Source organism: Lithobates pipiens, unplaced genomic scaffold (assembly GCF_037356315.1).
Source record: "Lithobates pipiens isolate NorthernLeopardFrog02 unplaced genomic scaffold, aLitPip1_a1.2 Scaffold_8, whole genome shotgun sequence".
NCBI lineage: Eukaryota > Metazoa > Chordata > Amphibia > Anura > Ranidae > Lithobates > Lithobates pipiens.
In genome coordinates, this window is record NW_027507903.1 from 675,809,443 (window position 1) to 675,830,060 (window position 20,618).

At 44.2% G+C, this 20,618-nt stretch overlaps 1 protein-coding gene across 1 annotated transcript in view; it reads left to right on the forward strand.

Annotated features, from left to right (window-relative positions):
* The window catches only part of LOC143962522 (C-type lectin domain family 10 member A-like), a 67,012-nt gene extending 53,415 nt beyond the window's left edge, over positions 1-13,597 (forward strand). The window contains exons 8-10 of the mRNA XM_077471796.1: positions 2,183-2,334; positions 11,284-11,390; positions 12,452-13,597. Of these exons, the coding sequence (XP_077327922.1) occupies positions 2,183-2,334; positions 11,284-11,390; positions 12,452-12,602 (410 nt within the window). The 3' untranslated portion in view covers positions 12,603-13,597. The remainder of the gene's footprint in view (positions 1-2,182; positions 2,335-11,283; positions 11,391-12,451) is intronic.
* Positions 13,598-20,618: the final 7,021 nt, after the last annotated feature.

Here is a 20,618-nt window from a genome sequence, read left to right on the forward strand (position 1 = left end):
CACACTTGTTTATTAAATAAAAAGGTAAATAGAAAAAGCGTAGTCAAAGCATAGCCAGAGTCCAGTAACCGGATAGATTAGTCAGCCAGGCCAGAGTTTAATAACCAGATCAGGTATTCAGCCAGGCCAGAAGTCAGGGATCCAAGTAGAGCAACAGCAAGCAGGATAAGGAGCCAGAAGGGATCTCAGCAAGCCAGTCTTTAAACAGAACCGCAGGAAACGGTTTCTTGTGATGTGACCAAGGCGAAGGCAAAGGTGAAGTGAGCTGGACAGCTTTAAGTAGGCAGGTCAGACGAGCATGATCAGGAACAGCTGGTAACTGTGGAGAGAGATGAGAGCTGGCAATTAGCCGACAGCTGAGCAGCCAGCCCAGAGAAGGAAGGGCTAAGCCAGCCCTGACAGTATCTCCTTTCAGTGTCTGCTTGCTGCTGGGTGATGACGATGTCAGTGTTTTTATGTATTAAGATAGAAACTCCCTTTGATTTGGTCATTGGATTTGTTACATGAAAGGCGTGTGGGTAGTGTCTGTCATGCAATCTGGTTTCTTGGAGAAATACCACGGCCGTTTTAGTCTTGCGAAGCTCCCGAAGTAACGAGATTCGCTTCCCTGGTGTATTTAAACCCCTGATGTTATGAGAGATCACAAAAGCATGTTTATCAAGCACAGAGTAAGACATGGTTAGGTGAGTAAATGTTATTAGCCGTTTCTTTCACAGAACTGGCCTAAATGCCGTGATTATTAGAGAAAAAGATAGAAAAGAACAGAAAAGAGGTATTCCAGTAACACTCATGTGGAGTGTCACCTGAATGAAGTATATAGGTAAAATATCTCCTAATGTCCGCTTTAGGAGAGAGAAGAAGTGAATTTATGTTTGGTAAAAACCAATCAAAAATTCATAGTCAGGAGCAATAGGAGGTTGTCACTACAGAAATAGTAGAAACAAGTATATATACATCCCCTTCCAGCCATTAGGGTAGTATGAACATGAATATGAACATGAAAGTTGCCTCTATGACCCCTTTCTCACCACACCGCCCATTGTGTCGGCGGTAAAACACGCTATTTTTAGCGGCGTTTTACCGCTGGATTTGCGGCAGATTTGCGGTGCCTTTCGGCCGCTAGCAGTGCGCTTTTAACCCCCCTGCTAGCGGCCGCGAAACTGTTAAAACCGCCGTCAATTAGCCGCAATAGCGGCGTTTTGCGGCGGTGATACAGCGCTGCCCCGTTGATTTCAATGGGGAGCAGCGGTGGAGGAGCGGTAAACACACCGCTCCTTCACCGCTCCAAAGAAGCTGCTGGCAGGACTTTTTTCTGACGTCCTGCCAGTGCACCGCTGTAGTGTGAAAGCCCTCGGGGCTTTCACACTACACATAATGGTGCAGCTTCTTTAGGGCGTTTTGCAGGCGCTATTTCTAATGCTATAGCACCTGCAAAACGCCCTGGTGTGAAAGTGGTGTAAAGTGAATGATGGTTGCAGTTAGTAAACTATGGTCCAACAAAAAGTCTGCTGTATCTATATTGAGCAGATATAGTTGTTCATTAACATAATAGAATTTTAAGGAAATCTAAAGAATTTTAAAGTGGCACAAAGTGCGTGGCCTGCTAGCGCCACTTAAACTGGTATATTTGTGAAAATCAAGAAATCCCACACCGGGAATGAGGTTGGGTCTTTCCTGTGTTGTGCCCTGGTGACTGCACCCTGAGCGGGCGTCTCCCGTGGCGAGTTTAATTTTATCCTGACTACGGTCAATTTGATAAAATGTTAAGGTCCCGTCGAGGCAAAGCATACACGTGGACCGCCTATCCAGGCAAGAAATGTCAAGCAGACGCTTGCACCGCCTCGACCCTCCCACATGTAATATTGCTGTGCCCATTTTAATGGCCACTCCAGTATTTATGATGGAATTTGTATGTATTTTATATCATGGAGAATGTAAGAAAAGTTGTGACACACAAAGTTGGGTGGAGAAACAAAACTTCTGGGTGTGCAGGAACAGAGCCAAGAATTCCGACAGGGAGATCTCATTGATGGAATTTCTGAGACATATAAGACTCTAGGGTCTGACTCAGGGATGTGATGTCTTTTATCTGTGATTTCCTTTTACTATAATTTTACCATCTTGGCTGAATAACCATGACAATCTAGCATGACCCTCATAATCCTCTTTCTTGCTCCCTCAGACTCTTCTGATCCATTATGCAGTAAGGGATGGATGCGGTATGGACTCAGCTGTTACTCCTTTTCTTCAAGCTCACGACCATGGAACGTCTCCAAGAAAGACTGTGAGGAGAGGGAGGCCCACCTGATAGTCATTAATAGCGAGGGAGAGATGGTATGAATGCTGAACAGATAGACACGTCCAACTGTGATAGTTCCACTGTCCGATCACATCACTGCCAGCAGTATTTGATTATTATGCTCACAGCCTCACCCTGTGAAGAGATTTTCCAGTTTGCAGGACAACAATTTAAGCACTGGTAGACTGAGAGTGATTATGCCTGAGGCAGGTTAATTGAATAATTAAACCTTTGCTCACACACCGCTATGTGTTTTAACAGAAACCTGCACCTTTTAAAGAATCTGTTGGTGCAACTCTGACATCTAAAAAAAAAAAAGTATTTATCGCTTGCTGCCTCATCCAGACAGGAATGTAACAGAGTTTACACTGCTATAGATTCTCCACAGAGACAACGTTATTTCATTTCTAATTAGAACATTAAGTAGCCCAGCTTCATGATTCTTAAACATTTTTTTTTCACAGTTTAGTGAGTGCATTTTCAGGTAATAGCTGCCTCTTTTATTACCTGATTGTTTATTTATCACTTTATTTATTTTGCTTTGATTACTTATTTTGTGGAGAAATATGGGAATTGTTTTGATGAGCGAGGAGGTATTTTCTCCTTCCCTGATTTGTAAACATTGCTTTAACGAAAAGAAAAAAAAAGAAATGCAGAAAAAAATTACAATAGTTAAATAAATGGTAATAATGTAAAATATATTTTATAATTTATTAAAATATTTATAGAAAATATATTTAAAAAAAAAAAGACATAAACAACAGTAAAATAAATGGTTTAAAAAGGAAAAATATTTAACCACTTCAGCTCCGGAAGGTTTTACTCCCTTCCTGACCAGGCCATTTTTGCGATACGGCACTGAGTTGCGTTAGCTGATAATTCCGCGGTTGTGTGACATTGTACTCAATGAAAATTGATGTTCTCTTTTCCCACAAATAGAGCTTTCTTTTGGTGGTTTTTGATCACCTCTGCGGTTTTTATTTTTTGTGCTATAAACAAAAAAGAGCGACAATTTTGAAAAAAAAAAATGTTTTACTTTCTGTTATAAAACACATCCAATAAAAAAGTAAACAATCAAATGTCCTCATCAATTTAGGATAATTTGTATTCTGCTACATATTTTTGGTAAAAAAAAAAAAATCCCAAAAAGCATACATCGATTGGTTTGCACAAAAGTTACAGCATTCACAAACTATGGGATATATTTATGGACTTTTTAGTTATTTTTTTTTTTCAATGTTTTTATTGAGTTTTAAAACGAATTCAATACAGAAGAAGAATAAAACAGAATAATACAACCACCTCCTGGGCCAGAGGGTGCATAAAGATAAACCAGTGTACAATAAACATTACAGAAAACGTAAAACAGCTTCTCTTATTTCCGGGATGGTACAGCAAGCTAGGTAATCAGGTATTAAAAGTATGCACTACTAAACCCTCTTAAGAGCTATGGTTGTAGGGGAGATGGGCTGCTGAGGGGGGGCCACACTCCACCCCAGGGGGAGCACACTGTGGAGAAGGCCACCCGCCCCAGCCCCATCCCTGAGGATTACATAGAAAGTCTGGAGGGGGCTGCTGAAACCCCAACAACTAAAAACTACAATAAGCATACTTAAATATCAATGTGTGTAGTGATCAAAGGAAAACAGAATCGTGTCACGCAGGTATTAAGCTGAGATGTGAGAAACTAAACCACTGAGATTATAAGTGTACCCAGCTATGCCTCTAGGTCTGTACCAGCTGTTTAGATCGCATAATGTGAGACTTAAACACTGGGGGGAGTCCGTTTCTACATAAGAGCACAGAAAAAGGGAGAGGCGTAGGAAGAGAAGGATTTAGAAAAAGTAGGAGAAAGAGCAGATCCATAGGAAAGGGGGAGAATAGAGAGGGCAAGAGGGAAGGTCACCTAGGGGAAGAAGAGCGGACCCAGACATCTAAGTCCCTGGAATTATGGGGACTCCGAAGTAGTTCGCCCATGGTTCCCAAATAAATTGGAATTTGTGGGTTTTGTCTAGAAGTTTGCAGACAATCTTTTCTTGGGCCATGATCCAGGAAATTTTCCGTTTCACGCCATGCAGCGGTACCGTGGACCTTTTCCAGTTTTTAGCTATAGTAATTCTAGCTCCTAAGAGCATATAAAAAATTAAAGATTGGGTGTGTTTAGGGGTCTTTTCCACGCTGGCATTAAGAAGTGCTATTTCGGGTATCTGTGGGACAGCCGTTCCCGTAATTTTTCTCAAAAGGTGGAAAAATCCGTTCCAAAATGTCCGTATCCTAGGGCATGTCCACCATGTGTGAATTAGGGTGCCCGTGAGGCCACATCCCCTAAAACATAGGGGGGAAGTGTCCGGAAACATCTTGGCCAAAGAGGCTGGGACACGATACCATCGCACCATGATTTTAATGCTAGCTTCCATTCGAGAAGGGGGGATAGAGTTGAGGGGCCATTTTGAGCGTAGAAAGTGGGAAATTTGAAATAGTCTATATCTTTCGGTAGAGGGCATTTCCAATTTACTCACACAGTATCCTGGTGTGAGAGGTCCTGTGGTGTGTAGGAAGTGGCCAATTCTGTATAGGCCCTTGTCCACCCACCACTTAAACGCTAAAATATTTTGTCCAGGTGGGAAGCCTGGGTTATTAAAGAGATGTGCAAGGGGGCGCATGGGAGAGACCAGGGCTGGGTGCTTTCGAAGCCTGTCCCACAACGACATAGAGTGAGAAAGGGTAGGGGCCAATATTGCAGGACAAAGTCACGACGTGGACCAGAGTAAATAATCAATTGTGTGTTTCGGTGTCGCCTCCCTCTCCATTGGGAGCCAATCTGGCTTAGGGCCCTTAGAATACACTACTGAGATTTGAGCTACCTGTGCAGCTTGGTAGTAGCACCAAACGTTGGGCAAAGCAAGGCCACCTTGGGTCTTAAGTCTATAAAGAATTTCTTTGGAACATCTGCTGCCTTTGGAACCCCAGATAAATTTCAAGATAGAGGATTGGAACCGCGTAATTTGGGCTTTTCTGATTGGGATTGGCAGAGAACGGAAAAGGTACAGCAAGCGAGGTAAGAGGGTAATTTTTATAGAGTTTACCCGGCCCAGCCAGGATAGATCATATTTGGACCACATGGACATATCCGCTTCGAGTTTTTTGAATATGGGGGGGTAATTGCTGGAGAATAACTTATAATATCTGCTGGCTAAGTTGATTCCTAGGTAAGGGATGGCTGAAGAGTTCCAGGTAAACGGAAAGTGAGTTTGAAGGCTTGTAAGGAGGTTTGGCGAGACGGATATGTTCAGAGCGGCGGATTTTGCAACATTGACTTGGAGGCCTGAGGCAGCTCCAAATTGCTCCAGGAGTTTGATAATGTTGAGAGTAGAAATGAAGGGGATGTGACGAATAGGAGTAGATCATCAGCAAAAAGGGCACATCTATGTTCCTGACCGCTGCAAGAGACTCCTCTGATGTCCGGATTTGTACGGATGGCTATGGCTAGGGATTCGATGGCTATGGCAAAAATCAGGGGCGATAACGGGCATCCCTGTCTGGTGCCCTTCTCGATGGTAAATATGTCCGAGTATCTACCTTGCAATCTTACTTGGGCGCTGAGGTTGGAGTAAAGGGATTTCAATGTACCTAGGAAATTTGGACCCATGCCCCACCTACTAAGTACTTCGAAGATATATGGCCAGGTGACCGTGTCAAATGCTTTTTGTAAATCAACCGAAAGGAGGAACCCTTCTTGAGTGGGTCCTCCATCCCATTGCGAGTTAAGGAGGGACACTATGTCTATGGCTCTTCTCACTTGGTCTGGGCCCTGTCTCCCCGGGATAAAGCCTGCTTGATCTCGGTGTACATACTGAGCAATGAAGGAGGATAAACGATTTGCCATTATTTTCGTTAAAAGTTTAAGATCGTTATTGATCAATGAGATCGGGCGATAGTTGCACACCAAAGACGGGTCTTTTCCAGGTTTAGGAATGGCCGAGATATCCAGGCAAGTACCTTGGCGAAGTGAATTGAAAAATCTCGCTAAGTAAGGTGCTAAAGTGTCAGAAATTTTTGTGTAATAGCCGGCTGAAAAGCCATCTGGGCCGGGAGCGGAGCCTAGTTTGAGATTCTTTATGGTTTCCTTAACCTCTGAGGAAGAAATGGGTTGTTCAAGGCGCTCCACATGATCCCTGGAGAGTTTGGGCAAGGGTAGGGATTCCAGGAACTTCTCGACGCTTGGGAGAGGGTTGGGATTGTTGTCCTTATAGAGGGAAGAGTAAAAATCGTGGAAGCATTTCAGGATGCGCTGCAGATTTTGTGTCGGGATACCCGATGGTAACCGTATCTTGGGGAAAGCCATGATCCGTGACTTGGGTGACTATTTGGTGGCTAATTTAGATCCAATTTTATCTTTGTGTAAGTAAAACCTGGCACCAGACCATCGGAGGTGTTTTTCTGCTTCCGTGGTGAGGGCTAAGTTAAGTTTGATTCTTGAAGTTTCTAGATCCCAACGGGAGGATTGTGTACATTCTCGTTTGTTACGTTTACACGACGCCTGGAATTCGTTAGTAAGTTTGGTTATTTCGGCCCTATGCTCCTTTTTTAATTGGGAGGAAAATTGTATGATTTTGCCCCTTATCACAGCCTTATGGGCTGCCCACAGTGTAGCAGGGGAGACATCTTCTGTGTCGTTACATATGAAGTAATTTTTTAAGTCCCGTTCTAACATGGAGCAGTGAGCTGGATTACTAAGCAGTGACTCATTAAGACGCCACTTGAATTCCTTATTTGTGGTACAAGAGTTGCAAAGGGAAAGTGTAACCATGGAGTGGTCTGAGATAGGGGAGTCTCTAATAGCGGACTTTAACGCTAACGGAACATTAGTACCACGTAGGAAAATATGATCTATCCTGGCGTATGATTTTTGTGGGGCCGAGTAGTGGGTATGGTCTTTGGTGCGGGGGTTGAGTTCCCTCCAAACATCCACTAGACCCGAGTCAAAAAGGAGTTTGGCTATCCTAGTACTTTGTTTAGAGGGTTGCTTAGGACGTGGGAGGCCAGATCCCGATTTATCTAGAGACAGATCGAATGTTATGTTCGAGTCTCCCCCCAAGACTATAACTCCTTCCAGTTGCGGGGAAAGGGCGGCTAGCATTGAAGTGGAAAATTTGTCTTGACCCTTATTGGGCGCGTAATACGAGACAAAAGTATAGATCGTCCCGTCTATGGTGCCTTTAACCAGGATATATCTGCCCAATGGGTCAGTAATAACCTGTGACATGGAAAAATTTAAGTGTTTAGAAAAGCAGACAGCCACACCTTTTGTTTTGTTTTCCACGTTGGAGAGATAGAATTGGGGGAAGTTTTGGTGGAGAAATGAGGGGTGGAACGATTTAGGGAAGTGGGTCTCCTGAAGCAGGAGAACCGCAAATTTTTGTGATTGGTAAAGTTTGAACAGTTTCCGTCTTTTAACAGGGGAATTGAGGCCCTGGACATTATGTGAAACTATGGAGAGGGGTGGAGAAGCAGTGTCATGTACTGGCATGGATCAGGTGGGAGGTACCATCTGGGAGAGAGTGGGACTTACCTTGTGTAGTGAAGACGATATCTGCCAAATTCTGGAAGCGCACTTGGATAGGTGACCTTCGGCAGGAAGAGGGAGAAGGAGGGGTGGAAAAGAAAGGTAGAAAGATGGATCTGCTAGGAGAAAATAGGAGAGAAGCGAGATGTCAGTAAACATAGACAACAAACAGATAATCGAGAACACCCAGATGAGGTGTGGAAACCCATTCCCGCACCTCATACAACCCAACCCCAAACATAACCTTGGTAGCACACCACCCATGAATAGAGGGTGCACAAGATCTCCAATCCGAAAGAGGAACTCAAAGGAGCCCCTCTCTCAGTTAGAGATACGTAGAGGCGCAGGACATCCGCCCCAGCCTTCTCCAGGAGCTTAAATAAAAGATAATGGACTGAGCCCTATATAATGTCCTGAGGGACTAAATGGTGCAAACCGTCCGGCCACCTAACCAGCCATTGACCTCCAATCGAGGTCAAGGCCGGAGTGGTCCGCGGGTTCTGGTGGAAGTCCCTTAGTTAAACATAGCAGTGGGTCTAAGAAGGGATAATGGGGGGAAAGTATCTCCCCCGAGAATCGGCAGTGGACCTGAGGGAAGCCCTTTTGTACATTAGACATCCAACTTAAGACAGGTCAAAAAAAATTGGGGGGGCACCCCTATCAAAAAATAAGAGATATAGAATTAAATAAAACATCAACCAGGTTAGCAGTGTGAAAGACAGGACTGGTACAAAAAAAATAAAAATAAAAAAAGTCAAAAGAGTCATAAGTATATCAGAGGATCCGGATCAGCCAGGATTAAAGGGAGTGACGCGGGTCCATACCGAACCCAGACCTGATACTGTCATTAAGGCGGCTTGGAGTCTTTGGACTTTTTGGATAGGCGCTTCTGCCATGCAGGGGCGATGGGGCTTGACGGAGGGGGTCTCTTAGAGGACGTATTCGGGGTCTTGCCAGTCAAAGATGATTCGGGGTCCCGTGAGATGAGGCCAAGTTGAAGGAGGAGTTTTTCACCGTCTGGAAATGATGAAAAGCCATAAGATTTAGAATTAAAAGAGAATGAAAGCCGAAATGGGAAGGACCACCAGTAGGCGATCGATTTCTGGGAGAGTGCAAGAAGTAGCGGTTTCAGAGACCTCCGTTTTTGAATGGTGTAGGGCGATAAGTCAGCAAAGATTTGTATGGGGTGGCCCTGGAATGTAAGATGCCCTTCACCCTACGACCGTTGCATGATCTCCTCCTTAACTTTGTAAAAGTGTGGTTTGACTATAATGTCTCTCGGGAGCCCATCTTGTCGTGGGGGTTGCAGTGCCCTGTGAGCGCGGTCCAGTGATCAGGAATGTCTGGAATGAGCTCCTTAATGAACGATTGGACCTATAGGACCGAGTCCTGGAAGGATTCAGGGACTCCTCTGATGCGAAAATTGTATCTCCTCGTACGATTTTCGAGGTCGTCAATTTTGGAGAACGCAGTTTCAAGTTGGTCTTGTAAGTCCTGTATTCGGGCAGTATTTTGATTCACTCTGGTGATTGTTTGATCTGCTTTGAGTTCGATCATTTCAATTCTATTTCCCAGTTGCTGTAAGTCAGCTTGAATGGCTGAGGTGATTTGGGTAGCAGTTTGGGAGAGACCCCTGGCTAACATGGTGCCGAACATTGCAACCATAGAGGAAAAGTCCTGAGGTGAGGGGTGAGCGCCTGGTTTAAAGGCCTCACTGCCTCCTGGGCTAGCTGTAATGTCCTCCATGGGTGAGAGCGGCATATCATCAAGGACCCTGCCTAGGAGGGATTCTGTGGAGGAGGGGGACAAGCAGGCGTTGGAGTTATTACTTACTGTGGGGCCTGTCAGCCCTGCTGAGTGAAGAGGCTGATCTGCTATGGTGTCTTCCTCCTCCTGTACATCCCCTCGTGTGGCGGTGTTCGGCGCCATCTTGGATATGGTCGCGGGTCCCGGGCCCGTGTTTAAAACACGGGAGAGGTCTCTCCTAGCCGTTCCACCTGCCATTCCGGAGTTCCCGGGTGTTTCCCCTGTCCACCGAAGCTATTTGCGGCTGCTAATGTCGGCGCTGGAGAGGCTGTAAGGCCGGGGCGGTGCGGAGCTCGCGGACTAAGCTGCCATCCGACGAGCTTCCGCGCATGTGCCTCTCCTTTTCGTTCTTTTTTATTGTTTTTACTAGTAATGACAGTGATTAGCAATTTCTAGCAGGACTGCGACATTGTGTTAGACAAATCTGATACTTTTTGGGGACCAGTGACACCAATACAGTGATCCGTGCTAAAAAGTGTGTTAAGTGTGCTCCTAGGGAGTGATTTCTAACTGTGTGGGGGGTGGACTTACTGGAGGAAGAGAGGCATCTGTGTTCCTGATTAGCAGGAACACAAGATCTCTCTCTTTCTCCCTGAGAGAATGGCGGTCTGCCTTGTTTACATAGGCAGACTGCCATTCAATATAGAATGGGAAAGACAACAGATATACATGTAAAACTTATGTAGGAGGATTTGTTTCTTCTCCGTGTATCATCTGAGGCTGTTTACTTCATTGGGTATAGGAGAGGGTTTACATCCACTTTAAGTAGTCCACCTGTTCTTTGGTTCTTTGTAGAATCTTTTTCATTGGAGAGTAAGTCCAATCTGATGTTTCAGAGTCACTGACGCTCATAAATGACTCTTCATACTCCTTCATAATCTCTATGGTAAGAGCTCAGAGCTGTGGGGACAGCCATCTTTTCTTGTAACCTTAATGGGTGTTGCAGAACAGCCCCACTTACTCAAAGGGCCCCATATTGGCAACTACTGTATCTTAAATAAATGTATAATTACATCTGACAAGGTTTCACAATCTGACAACCAACATATAATTTATCAGCATGAAATTACAATTTGTTAGACACCAAATATCATAATGATCTTATGCATATTCCTATTAGGAAGTCACACTTGTATTTAGACCTGAAATGTAACTCTGTGCAATTCAGCCATTGTAATGTACATGGTAGATGCTAAGATGATGAGAGGGCTTCCCTTACATCTCCTGTCCAATACCCCCTGGAGTTATTGACAGGGTGTAGCAGGATGAGGAGTGGCACAGGTGCCTGTGGTAGGTATGGACACTGTGCATGGTCAGATGACAGTCTGGATACCACTGAGATGCTGTGGATGCTGGACTGGTATTTGTGGAGAATGCTGTCACACACGTGGAGCACAGGAACTCTCAGATGCAGGTATTAAAGTCGTAGCCAAAACAAGCCAATGATAACCGGGCAACAGAGTTTCTTTGAGTTGGTTTCCTCCTGGTACCTCAGTTTCCTATCCAATCCCAAAAATATACTGGTAGATTAACTGTCATGTCAAATTGGCTGAAAAGTGTGTATGCATATTAATTAATCTTCACACAATTTCTATCTTTTGTCTTTCTTAAGAATTTTCTGCGTGGAATTGCAAACAAGAGATTTGTGTGGATCGGTCTAACGGATTTGGATGGAACCTGGAAATGGGTGGATGGAACTCCTTATGAGGTCACTCCAAAGTAAGACACTTAAACCTCAAATTTAAGAATCCTTCTCGCACATTCCTAAATTTAGGATCTGGCAAAATGATCTGAAAAGGTGGCTAATCCATGAATCCTTGTGCTGAAGTGCATTGTTGAGACTTAAGTTCACTCCACCTTGCGCTTTACAACACTTTTTCATACAGAAAGCCTTAATGTATGCATGATCTATGAGTTAGTGGGCCTTATCAGAGTCTAGAGGACACCGTTAAAAATACTGGTGCCTACCACTACTGCCCTCCATCCATGTGAATGGTTACATACAGTAGAATTAAAGACATCCACAAATCCGTTTTTTTACAACCAACCCTGCCCCCCCCCCCCCCCCCCCCAAAAAAAAAAGCAAGAGTCGGTCATTGTAAATCTATAATCAATCATGATGCCCAAAACCTGCCAAATTGCCGGATTAAAAAATGAAAAACTTGACCCAGTGCACATGGCCATTCCTGATGGAACTGCTCACCAAATAACAGCTCCCCATGCTGTCATCAGCTATATAGGGGAAGGCATGGGGAAAGTAGTGACATCATTGTCCAAATATGACCAGATATTTGGGCAGTGATATTGCTGCCCATGTAAGTAATGTGCCAGAGGGGGTTTCTAGGGACACAGCGGGTGTCACCACTTCCTGCTTCTCTAGGAACCACTGACAGCAGGACGCTGGTATATATAGAAGTGGAAAAATACCACTTCTATAGATGATGCTCACCTCCCACCGAACAGGGGGCCAAACCTGCAAAAGTTTGGGCATTCTTTGAAACACTCTAACAGCCTAGGTCCAGGCCAAACCATTGGCTCATCCCTACTCCTCACATAGCCAATCAGGGAACGAGGTGAAGAAAATAACTCCTTACATGCAGTTGGCCGCAACTGATCTAACCTCAGTGAATTGCACAATTAAATTGTAACATGTGGTCAGCTCTTTTGCAGTCCGTCACAGCTGTTGGGCTCACAATTTGAAAATCAAATTTTAAAGCATTTCTTAGGTCCCAGTTCTGCTCTGCCTTGGTCTGATCACTATTGTCTCTTCTGTCCTTCAGGTTCTGGGAGCAGGGTCAGCCCGATGATTGGAAGGGTCATGGTTACGGAGGAGGGGAAGACTGTGCTGTGTTAAGGCCAAGTAATGAGTGGAATGATGGTCACTGTTCACCGAACTTCTGGTATGTCTGTGAGAAGAAGATTGTCTTCTGATCTGCACTGATGGACATCAGAGGACACCTGATATCTCTGTCCGCCTTTTCTCCTTCTCCATCATAAAGAATCTACTACTGCATAAAATATTGCTACAGGATATGCTGGAACTTGTTATTCTTCTAGAATGGTAGGATCTCAGAGTGCCCAATCTGCAGATTTCAAGCTGTACTCCAGCCTAGTCTTTAGTCTTGCACAGCTTTATAGGGTTCTGCATTTCACCACACACTGTGAGCTTCTCACAATGTGCATTAGAAGCTACAGAGGGTCAGACAGAGTCTTCTTCATTTCTTGGCTGGAGGAGGTCCAGTGTCATCTAGACCAACCACAATTAATCTAATCAATTTCAGTTCTTTCAACCACAGAGGTTCAGCATTCCACGTGGGTGTTATCTTAGGTGCTCCGAATGTGAGTCTGTCTAGGAACACCCACGCCTCTAAACTGACACCCACCATCAAGGAATTTTTAAAATATTCGTATAACTCCTCCCAAGAGCCAGCCCACTGCTTGCATCAGGACTGAGGGCTCTTGAAAGGACTACTGAGGGTGGTGTGATGTGTTTAGAAATGTACAACATCCCACCAGTCCCTCCCACCAGTCATGATCTGCCTGCATTGCTTAGTACAGAGACCCAGCGATGTCATCACTAGATCTAACATAAGGCATAATTAAGGTAGAATTCTAATACCTACCCTGCAACAATAGGCAGATAAAATAAGAGCCTCTCAAAAATATTAGTTGTCACGGCAAAGATGAGATTTCACGCATTGTAGCAGGGTCGCCATTCTACATTCATGTCAGCGCTTCCTTTAACCACTTCAATACCGGGTGCTTTTATCCCCTTCCTGCCCAGGCCAATTTTCAGCGCTGTCGCACTTTGAATGACAATTGTGCAGTCATGCAACACTCTACCCATATAACATTTTTAGAATTTTTTTTCACATAAATCTAGCGTCTAGCGCACTGCCGAAAAATTTGTTTGTTTTCATTTCTTTCTTTCATTTTTTTTTGGGCCGTTCATTATGTTCTCAATTCGTAATTTCTTCAGTTTGTAAATTCGAAAATCCGAAAATAAGAAAGAAAATCCGAAAATTTGAAAGAATGAAAATCCCAAAATTCTAAATGATAACTAACTAACTAATAATAGCTAGCTATAAAATTATAGTTATTGAAATTTCCTTTAAAATTTGGCTGTTATTGAGCGTTACAAATACAAATTTATCCGAAGTTACGAATGTCACATCTAAATAAATGGAACAAATAAATAAATAATAATAATACGTTTTTTATTAGTATTGTTATTTATTATTATTATTCATTTGTTATGTTCCATTCGTTTAGATACTTTATTTGTTATTTCAGATAAATACATATTTTGGATACATTTGTATTCATTGCGTTCACTAACAGCCAAATTTGAAAAGGAAATACCAATATCATTCATTTAATAGTTAGTAATAGTTAAGTTATTATTAATTAGTTATTATTTCAGATTTCCGAATTTTCATATTTACGAATTATAGAATATTCAAATTTACGAATGTTCGTAAAAGTTCATTAAACGGGTTTTTGTTAATTTGGATATTTCTGAATAACCGAATTTGTCGGAATTTGTTAAAAAATTAATTTGGAATGAAACAAATTGCACATGTCTAATAAATAGAGCTTCTTTTTGGGGGAATTTAATCACTGTTGGGGGTTTTAATTTTTTGCTTAATAAACAGTAAAAGTTTGTTATAAAATTTTGCAAAAGGGTAATTTTTCTCCTTCACTGATGGGCACTGATAAGGCTGCACTGATATGTGGCACTGGTGAGTACTGATTGACAGCACTGGTGAGTACTGATTGACAGCACTCGGGAGCACTGATTGACAGCACTCGGGAGCACTGATTGATGGCACAGGTGGGCACCGAGAGGTAGCACTGGTGGGCACTGTTGGGACTGCACTGATAATAAATTCCCTGATTATCAGTGTAGATGTCCCTTGCACACAAGCCAATTATCGACTCGCCTCTCCTCATGCTGTCAGGGTGAGGAAAGGAGTTCTGATAATCGGCTTGTGTTAACATCGTGATCAGCTGTGATTGGACACAGCTAATCATGTGGTAAAGAGCCGCTGATTTACCCCATCTGTAATCAGCTGTGTCCGAAGTCACAGTGATCAAAGAATGTGCTCCCCGTGTGGCACATCGAGTGCTTGGTGGGCACGATCATGGTAGGACATCATAGGACACCCTCCCAGAACTGGCCGGCCGGCAGTGCTGTAGCCTTCATTCAGCTATAGAACGGTCGGCAAGTGGTTAATAAATCAATTGTGGATGATATTGTTCATGGAGCTACTCTTCTAAATGCCGGCAAATCTGGTTGCAAACTAGAGAAAGAAGCGGAGGATATATTTGTAAAGTGAGCAGATCATCAGATAAAGTCATTCACGTTTGTTGTGGCATGATCTGCAATGTGTCAGTGTAATATGTTCAGATATTTATCCCCTCCCCCGACAATTCCTTCATCTGCTTTTCCCTCTAGAAGAATATCACCATCAGGCATCATCTAGGGCAGCTTTTCTCAACCTTTTCAACACTGATGAACCCTTGATATAACTTTCTGGTCTCAGGGAACCCCTGCTAACAATGACTATACCTACAACTCATGATCCATTAGTGTGATGGTCAGTGGGAAGAAGGCTCCTTACACTTGCGAGCACTGAGAAGAATTACCCCTTACAGATAGATAAAAATATCAATGGTGGCAGTGGGAACTTATCTGAGAGGAAGAAATTGCTAATTTTTCAAGGAACCCCCAGCAACCACTGGAAGAACCCTGGTTGAGAGACCCTGATCTAGTGTCACCATCTACTTCCTACCCTGAGATGAAAACTCACAGATGACTCTGATTTAAAATTTTTTGAAATATAATAAATTAATAAGCAACTTTCTCAACTGTTATGCTTTTTTTACATGTTGTTATTAATTTACTATTAAATACAATTTAAAAAATGAAAGCCCCTCTCCGTAACTAATTCTTCTCTAGTCCCTGTGCTGGGTTCCCAACCCATATGTTTAGCATCTGATTGGGTGGTTCAAGATGAAGGAGGGTGTGAAAAGAATCTCCTCTCAAACAACTATCCTGTGGTGGTGATAGGCATTGAGTCTTCTTGACTGAACGGTGCCCCAGAAGATGTTGATGAGACACTCACTAACACTGTCTCACTCTCTTGGAACTTTCCCCGGAGAGGCTCCCTATGCTCTGGCCCGACTATGGTAGTGATGTCCTTGCCACTTGTATTGGCTATCAACACCTTTTTTTTCTTTGGGGGCTCTTCATTTCAGCCTAGCCCCCCCCCCATTGATTGGCCTGGGTGGCCACGCATCCCCCATATTTTTTTTTACAATGATTTTCCCCTCTGATTGGCTGTGGTGCTGAGACATTCCATTTTAGGACCTCAAGCCCAGTACTCTGGGCTTGTGTTAGTGGTTTTTGACCTTGTTTCTGCACCATGGCCTTGCATTGTCCTCTCTGGACCACCCTGCTACTGACCCTTTGCTTGAAAAATTGATTTTTTTTTCTGATTGCTGCCTGCCATTACCATTTGCCTGGATACAGCTTACTCTTTGCTGCTTGCCCTGACCTTTTGCCTGGATGCAGCTAACTCTTTTCTGCCTGTCCTGACCTTTTTCCTGGATACAGCTTACTCTTTGCTGCCTGCCCTGACCCTTTGCCTGGATACAGCTTACTCTTTTCTGCCTGTCCTGACCTTTTGCCTGGATGCAGATTACTATTTGCTGCCTGCCCTGACCCTTTGTCTGGATATGGGTTGCTCTCCTATTGCTGCCTGCCTTGTCTCTTTGCCCAGATATAGATTACTCTCTGATTGCCACCTTTCCTAACTCTTGCTTGAATAATGGACTGCGGAACTATCTGTTGTCTGCTGAGACCTCCATCTGCTTGGGGCACTGCAGTCACCAGTCACGGTTGTTCCTGTACACACCAGCTACCTTGAACTCTACCTTCTTGAAGCCATCAGATACAGTACTCTATACTCTCTCTCTGGGTTGCTGGGGAACATCTCAGTTCTGTAAATATAAATCTTTACTTTGGGGCATTTTAGTACTGGTAGGCAGGGCAGGACTTAGGGTGGTGGGGGCCCCTGGGCTTAAGTCACTTTCGGGCCCTACCTTCTATACATTCCCATATTTATCAGCGTATAACCCTCTCTGGCATATAACACAAGCCCCAAGTTTAGGAGGGAATTTTAAGGAAAAAAACTTTTAGGAGGGAAGTTTAAGGAAAAAACTGACATTGAAATGCCCATCAATGCAGCCTTGCCCAACCATCTGCAGCCTTGTCAGTGTCATTTGCAGCCTTGTCAGTGTAGCCTTGTCATTTGCAGCCTTTTCATTGCAGTCTTGAAGTTTAAAAATGGCGCTGCCAGTCCTGTCTATCTCGGCGGCTCTCGGTTCCTCTCGGCGGCTCTCGGTTCCTCTCGGTGGCTCTTGGGTCCTCTCGCAGTCCTGAGCAGAACCAAGAGTAGCCAAATGTACTCGGCTCGGCTCACAGTCACGCTCAGTCCCTGTGATATGTCCATCATAGGGCGGGACTGGGCGTGACTGTGAGTGGAGCCGAGAACACTCGGCTATGTATCTCGGCAGGGCGTGTGGGGCCCCCTACTGGGCGGGGCCCATGGGCTTGAGCCCAGTCAAGCCCAATGGTAAGTCCAGCCCTGCTGGTAGGTACACTATTCATAAGGGAAAGGTGGCTTCTATAGGTCATACTGTGCATAAGCCTTGTTATATTTGCAGAACAGGACATGGCCAGGTAAACTATGCAACATAATGAGAGCCACACTATGGAGATGAATCCTATTCAGGCCCAGTTATTTGCTGGCAAACTATGTGAGTTGACACACCAGTTTCAAGCCTGAATAGTCCAGTATTCTGTTGCTGCCACGTCAGCAACTTTGGAACCCAAGTCAAAAATTCCTTTACCAGACTAAGAGTAACCAGTAATCACCAGGATTTTCAAGCTTTAAAAATTTCTGCAAGTTGAATTTTCAGTATTTCACCCCAGGTCCTTGTCTTCTGAACAACAACAAAGATTGTAATATTGTCATGGTCAGAGACCAGGCTCTGAGACCAGTAGCAGTAGAGAGTCTCCCACCAATCAGCAGGATGGGTATCAAAGCAGGTCACCCTGGCAGATGACACTGGCTCACCGAATGTGCGGGGCCTAAGCACTAACCAGTATTCTCCAAAGCTCGTTATGGTGGAGACAGGACCTGCAACAGGGGGGTGCAGCCAATAAACATATATCGGTCCCGAACGTTTGGAGGGGCCTGGCAACCAGGAAGTGTGCAGGAGAGACATAGTGCAGGAGAGATGCTGGAGGAGAAATAGTGCAGGAGAGGCCCGGAGGAGAGATAGTGAATGAGAGGAACCTGAGGAGACACAACATTTTTTTTTGGCGTTGTCTCCCGGATCCTGATGATGGAATATGGTCTAGAAAATGATGCTTGTGTAGTCTGTTGACACAATCGGAGCGAATGCTTTCTGGGGAGGATACTTGTTGTTGGATATGGGCAGTGACAATGGCTTCAATAAACTTTATAAAGGTGTTGGGTAAGGATGAACTGAACACCCCCCCCCCGGTTCAGTTCGCACCAGAACCTACGAACAGACCTAAACTTCATGTGAACTTTAGAACCCTATTAAAGTCTATGGGTCTCGAACGTTCAAAATCTAAAGTGCTAATTTTCAAGGCTAATATGCAAGTTATTGTCCTAAAAAGTGTTTGAGGACCTGGGTCCTGCCCCAGGGGACATGTATCAATGCAAAAAAAAGTTGTAAAAAAATGCAGTTTTTTCGGGAGCAGTGATTTTAATAATGCTTAAAGTGAAACAATAAAAGTGTAATATTCCTTTAAATTTCGTACCTGGGGGGTGTGTATAGTATGACTGTAAAGGGGCCCATGTTTCCCGTGCTTAGAACTGTCCCTGCACGAAGTGTAATTTCTGCAGGAAAAAAAGTAATTTAAAAGCACTCGCGGCTATAATGAATTGTCGGCTCCCCATAATACAGAGAAGTCATTGAAAGTCATTGATGATAAAAAAAAAAAAAGCGTGGGGTTCCCCCAAATTCAATTACCAGGCCCTTCAGGTCTGGTATGGATATTAAGGGGAACCCCTCGTCAAATAAAAAAAAAATGACGTGGGGTTCCCCCTAAGGGAAACTCCACGCCAAATTAAAAAAAAATGGCGTGGAGTCCCCCATAAAAATCCATACCAGACCCTTTATCCGAGCACGCAACCTGGCAGGCCACAGGAAAAGAGGGGGGGTCGAGAGAGCGCCCCCCTCCTGAACCATACCAGGTCACATGCACTCAACATTGGGAGGATGCTTTGGGGGTCTGTGACCCCTCAAAGCACCTTGTCCCCATGTTGATGAGGACAAGGGCCTCAACCCACAACCCTGGCCAGTGGTTGTGGGGGTCTACGGGGGGGGCTTATCAGAATCTGGAAGCCCCCTTTAACAAGGGGACCCCTCTGAGCATTTGAGGGGGCCTGCCCCCTGCCAACACATCTGTTGGGGATAGGCCAGGGCTCTCAGAACACTCCAGACAGCTCCTCCTAGACTCCTTCTGACTGCTTCTGGAATCTTCTCCAAGGTTCCAGCCAGCAGGGGGAGTCACCATCAATGCTGCTGATGAGACATCCAGCCTACCTAATCACACACCCGACCCAGATTAACAAAGAAGCTTAGCTGCCAGCCAAGCCCAAATACCTTAACTCTAGCACACTAGCAATACTAGGAGTTGCTACAATTGTCTTTTCCATTGTGTTGATTCTTCTCCTGATCCTTGTACTTATAGACCCATCAGCACCTTTGAAGATCTTTTCTAGGTCTTTAAGCTTTGCTTTGCTTACAACCAAACATCCTATTTTTTGACTCCTGGATCATTTTTCCATAGTTACATAGCTGGTATGATTGAATAAAGATACCCATCCATCCAGTCAAATCTGAGTGTGTCTGTGTGTCAATACAATTTTCAATATTCCTCTTGTGGTTGCTAATAAATACATCAAAAAGTTTTAATTGAACTTATACACATTCCCCACTGAAACCATTAGCTGTGGAAGGGAGTTCCACATCCTTACCGCTCTAACAGTAAAGAACCCCTGTGGCATACCACTGCACACTGTATTCAACTCTGATGTGAAGTTAATGAACTAAAAAGACTTCTCATCAAGTCCCTGCCTAACAGTCATGCCCCTCTGACATGATTCACCCACATTGGGCTGAATTGTAGAGCCCAATGTGGTTGAAACATGACAGAGGGGCATAGTTGGTGGGCAGGGACTTGAGCTGAGCATGCCATAGAGGTTCTATAGTGTGAGAGCAGTATTCCTATGCCATATTGTATCTTGGATTGGGACCTGTTCTGTCTCTACCAGCTTGTATATACAGAGAATAAACCTGAGAGATGGACACTGTGGGCTTGGCGCAGTACAGATCCATTATGGTTTTAGTAAAGTACACCTTACATAGTTTAAGATTGAAGTGCCTTTCATGCAATTTCATTGTCTGGCCACACATCTTCATTATAGAATTTAGGTTAAATCGTTTCCTTCCAATGCTAGAGTCGCCATTCAAAGATTTGTATATCGCTATCATATGCCATATCAAGAATTTCTTCTCCAGTTAAAATACGTTTAATGTGTGTAGTCATTTCTCTGTGCTGGAGCACACTGGGATCACAAGTCTGGAAACAGGCTGAGGTACACTGGGAACACAAGGCTGGAATAGGGCTGGAACACACTGGAAACACAAGGCTGGAAGCAGGATGGGACACACTGGGAGAACAAGGCTGGAAGCTGGCTAGGTCATTCTGAGAACATAAGGCTGGAAGAAGGCTGGGGCACACTGAGAATAATAAACTGGAAGCAGACTGGGATACACTAGGAAAACAAGGCTGGAAGATGGCTGGGACACACTGGGAGCACAAGGCTGTAAGAAGGGTGG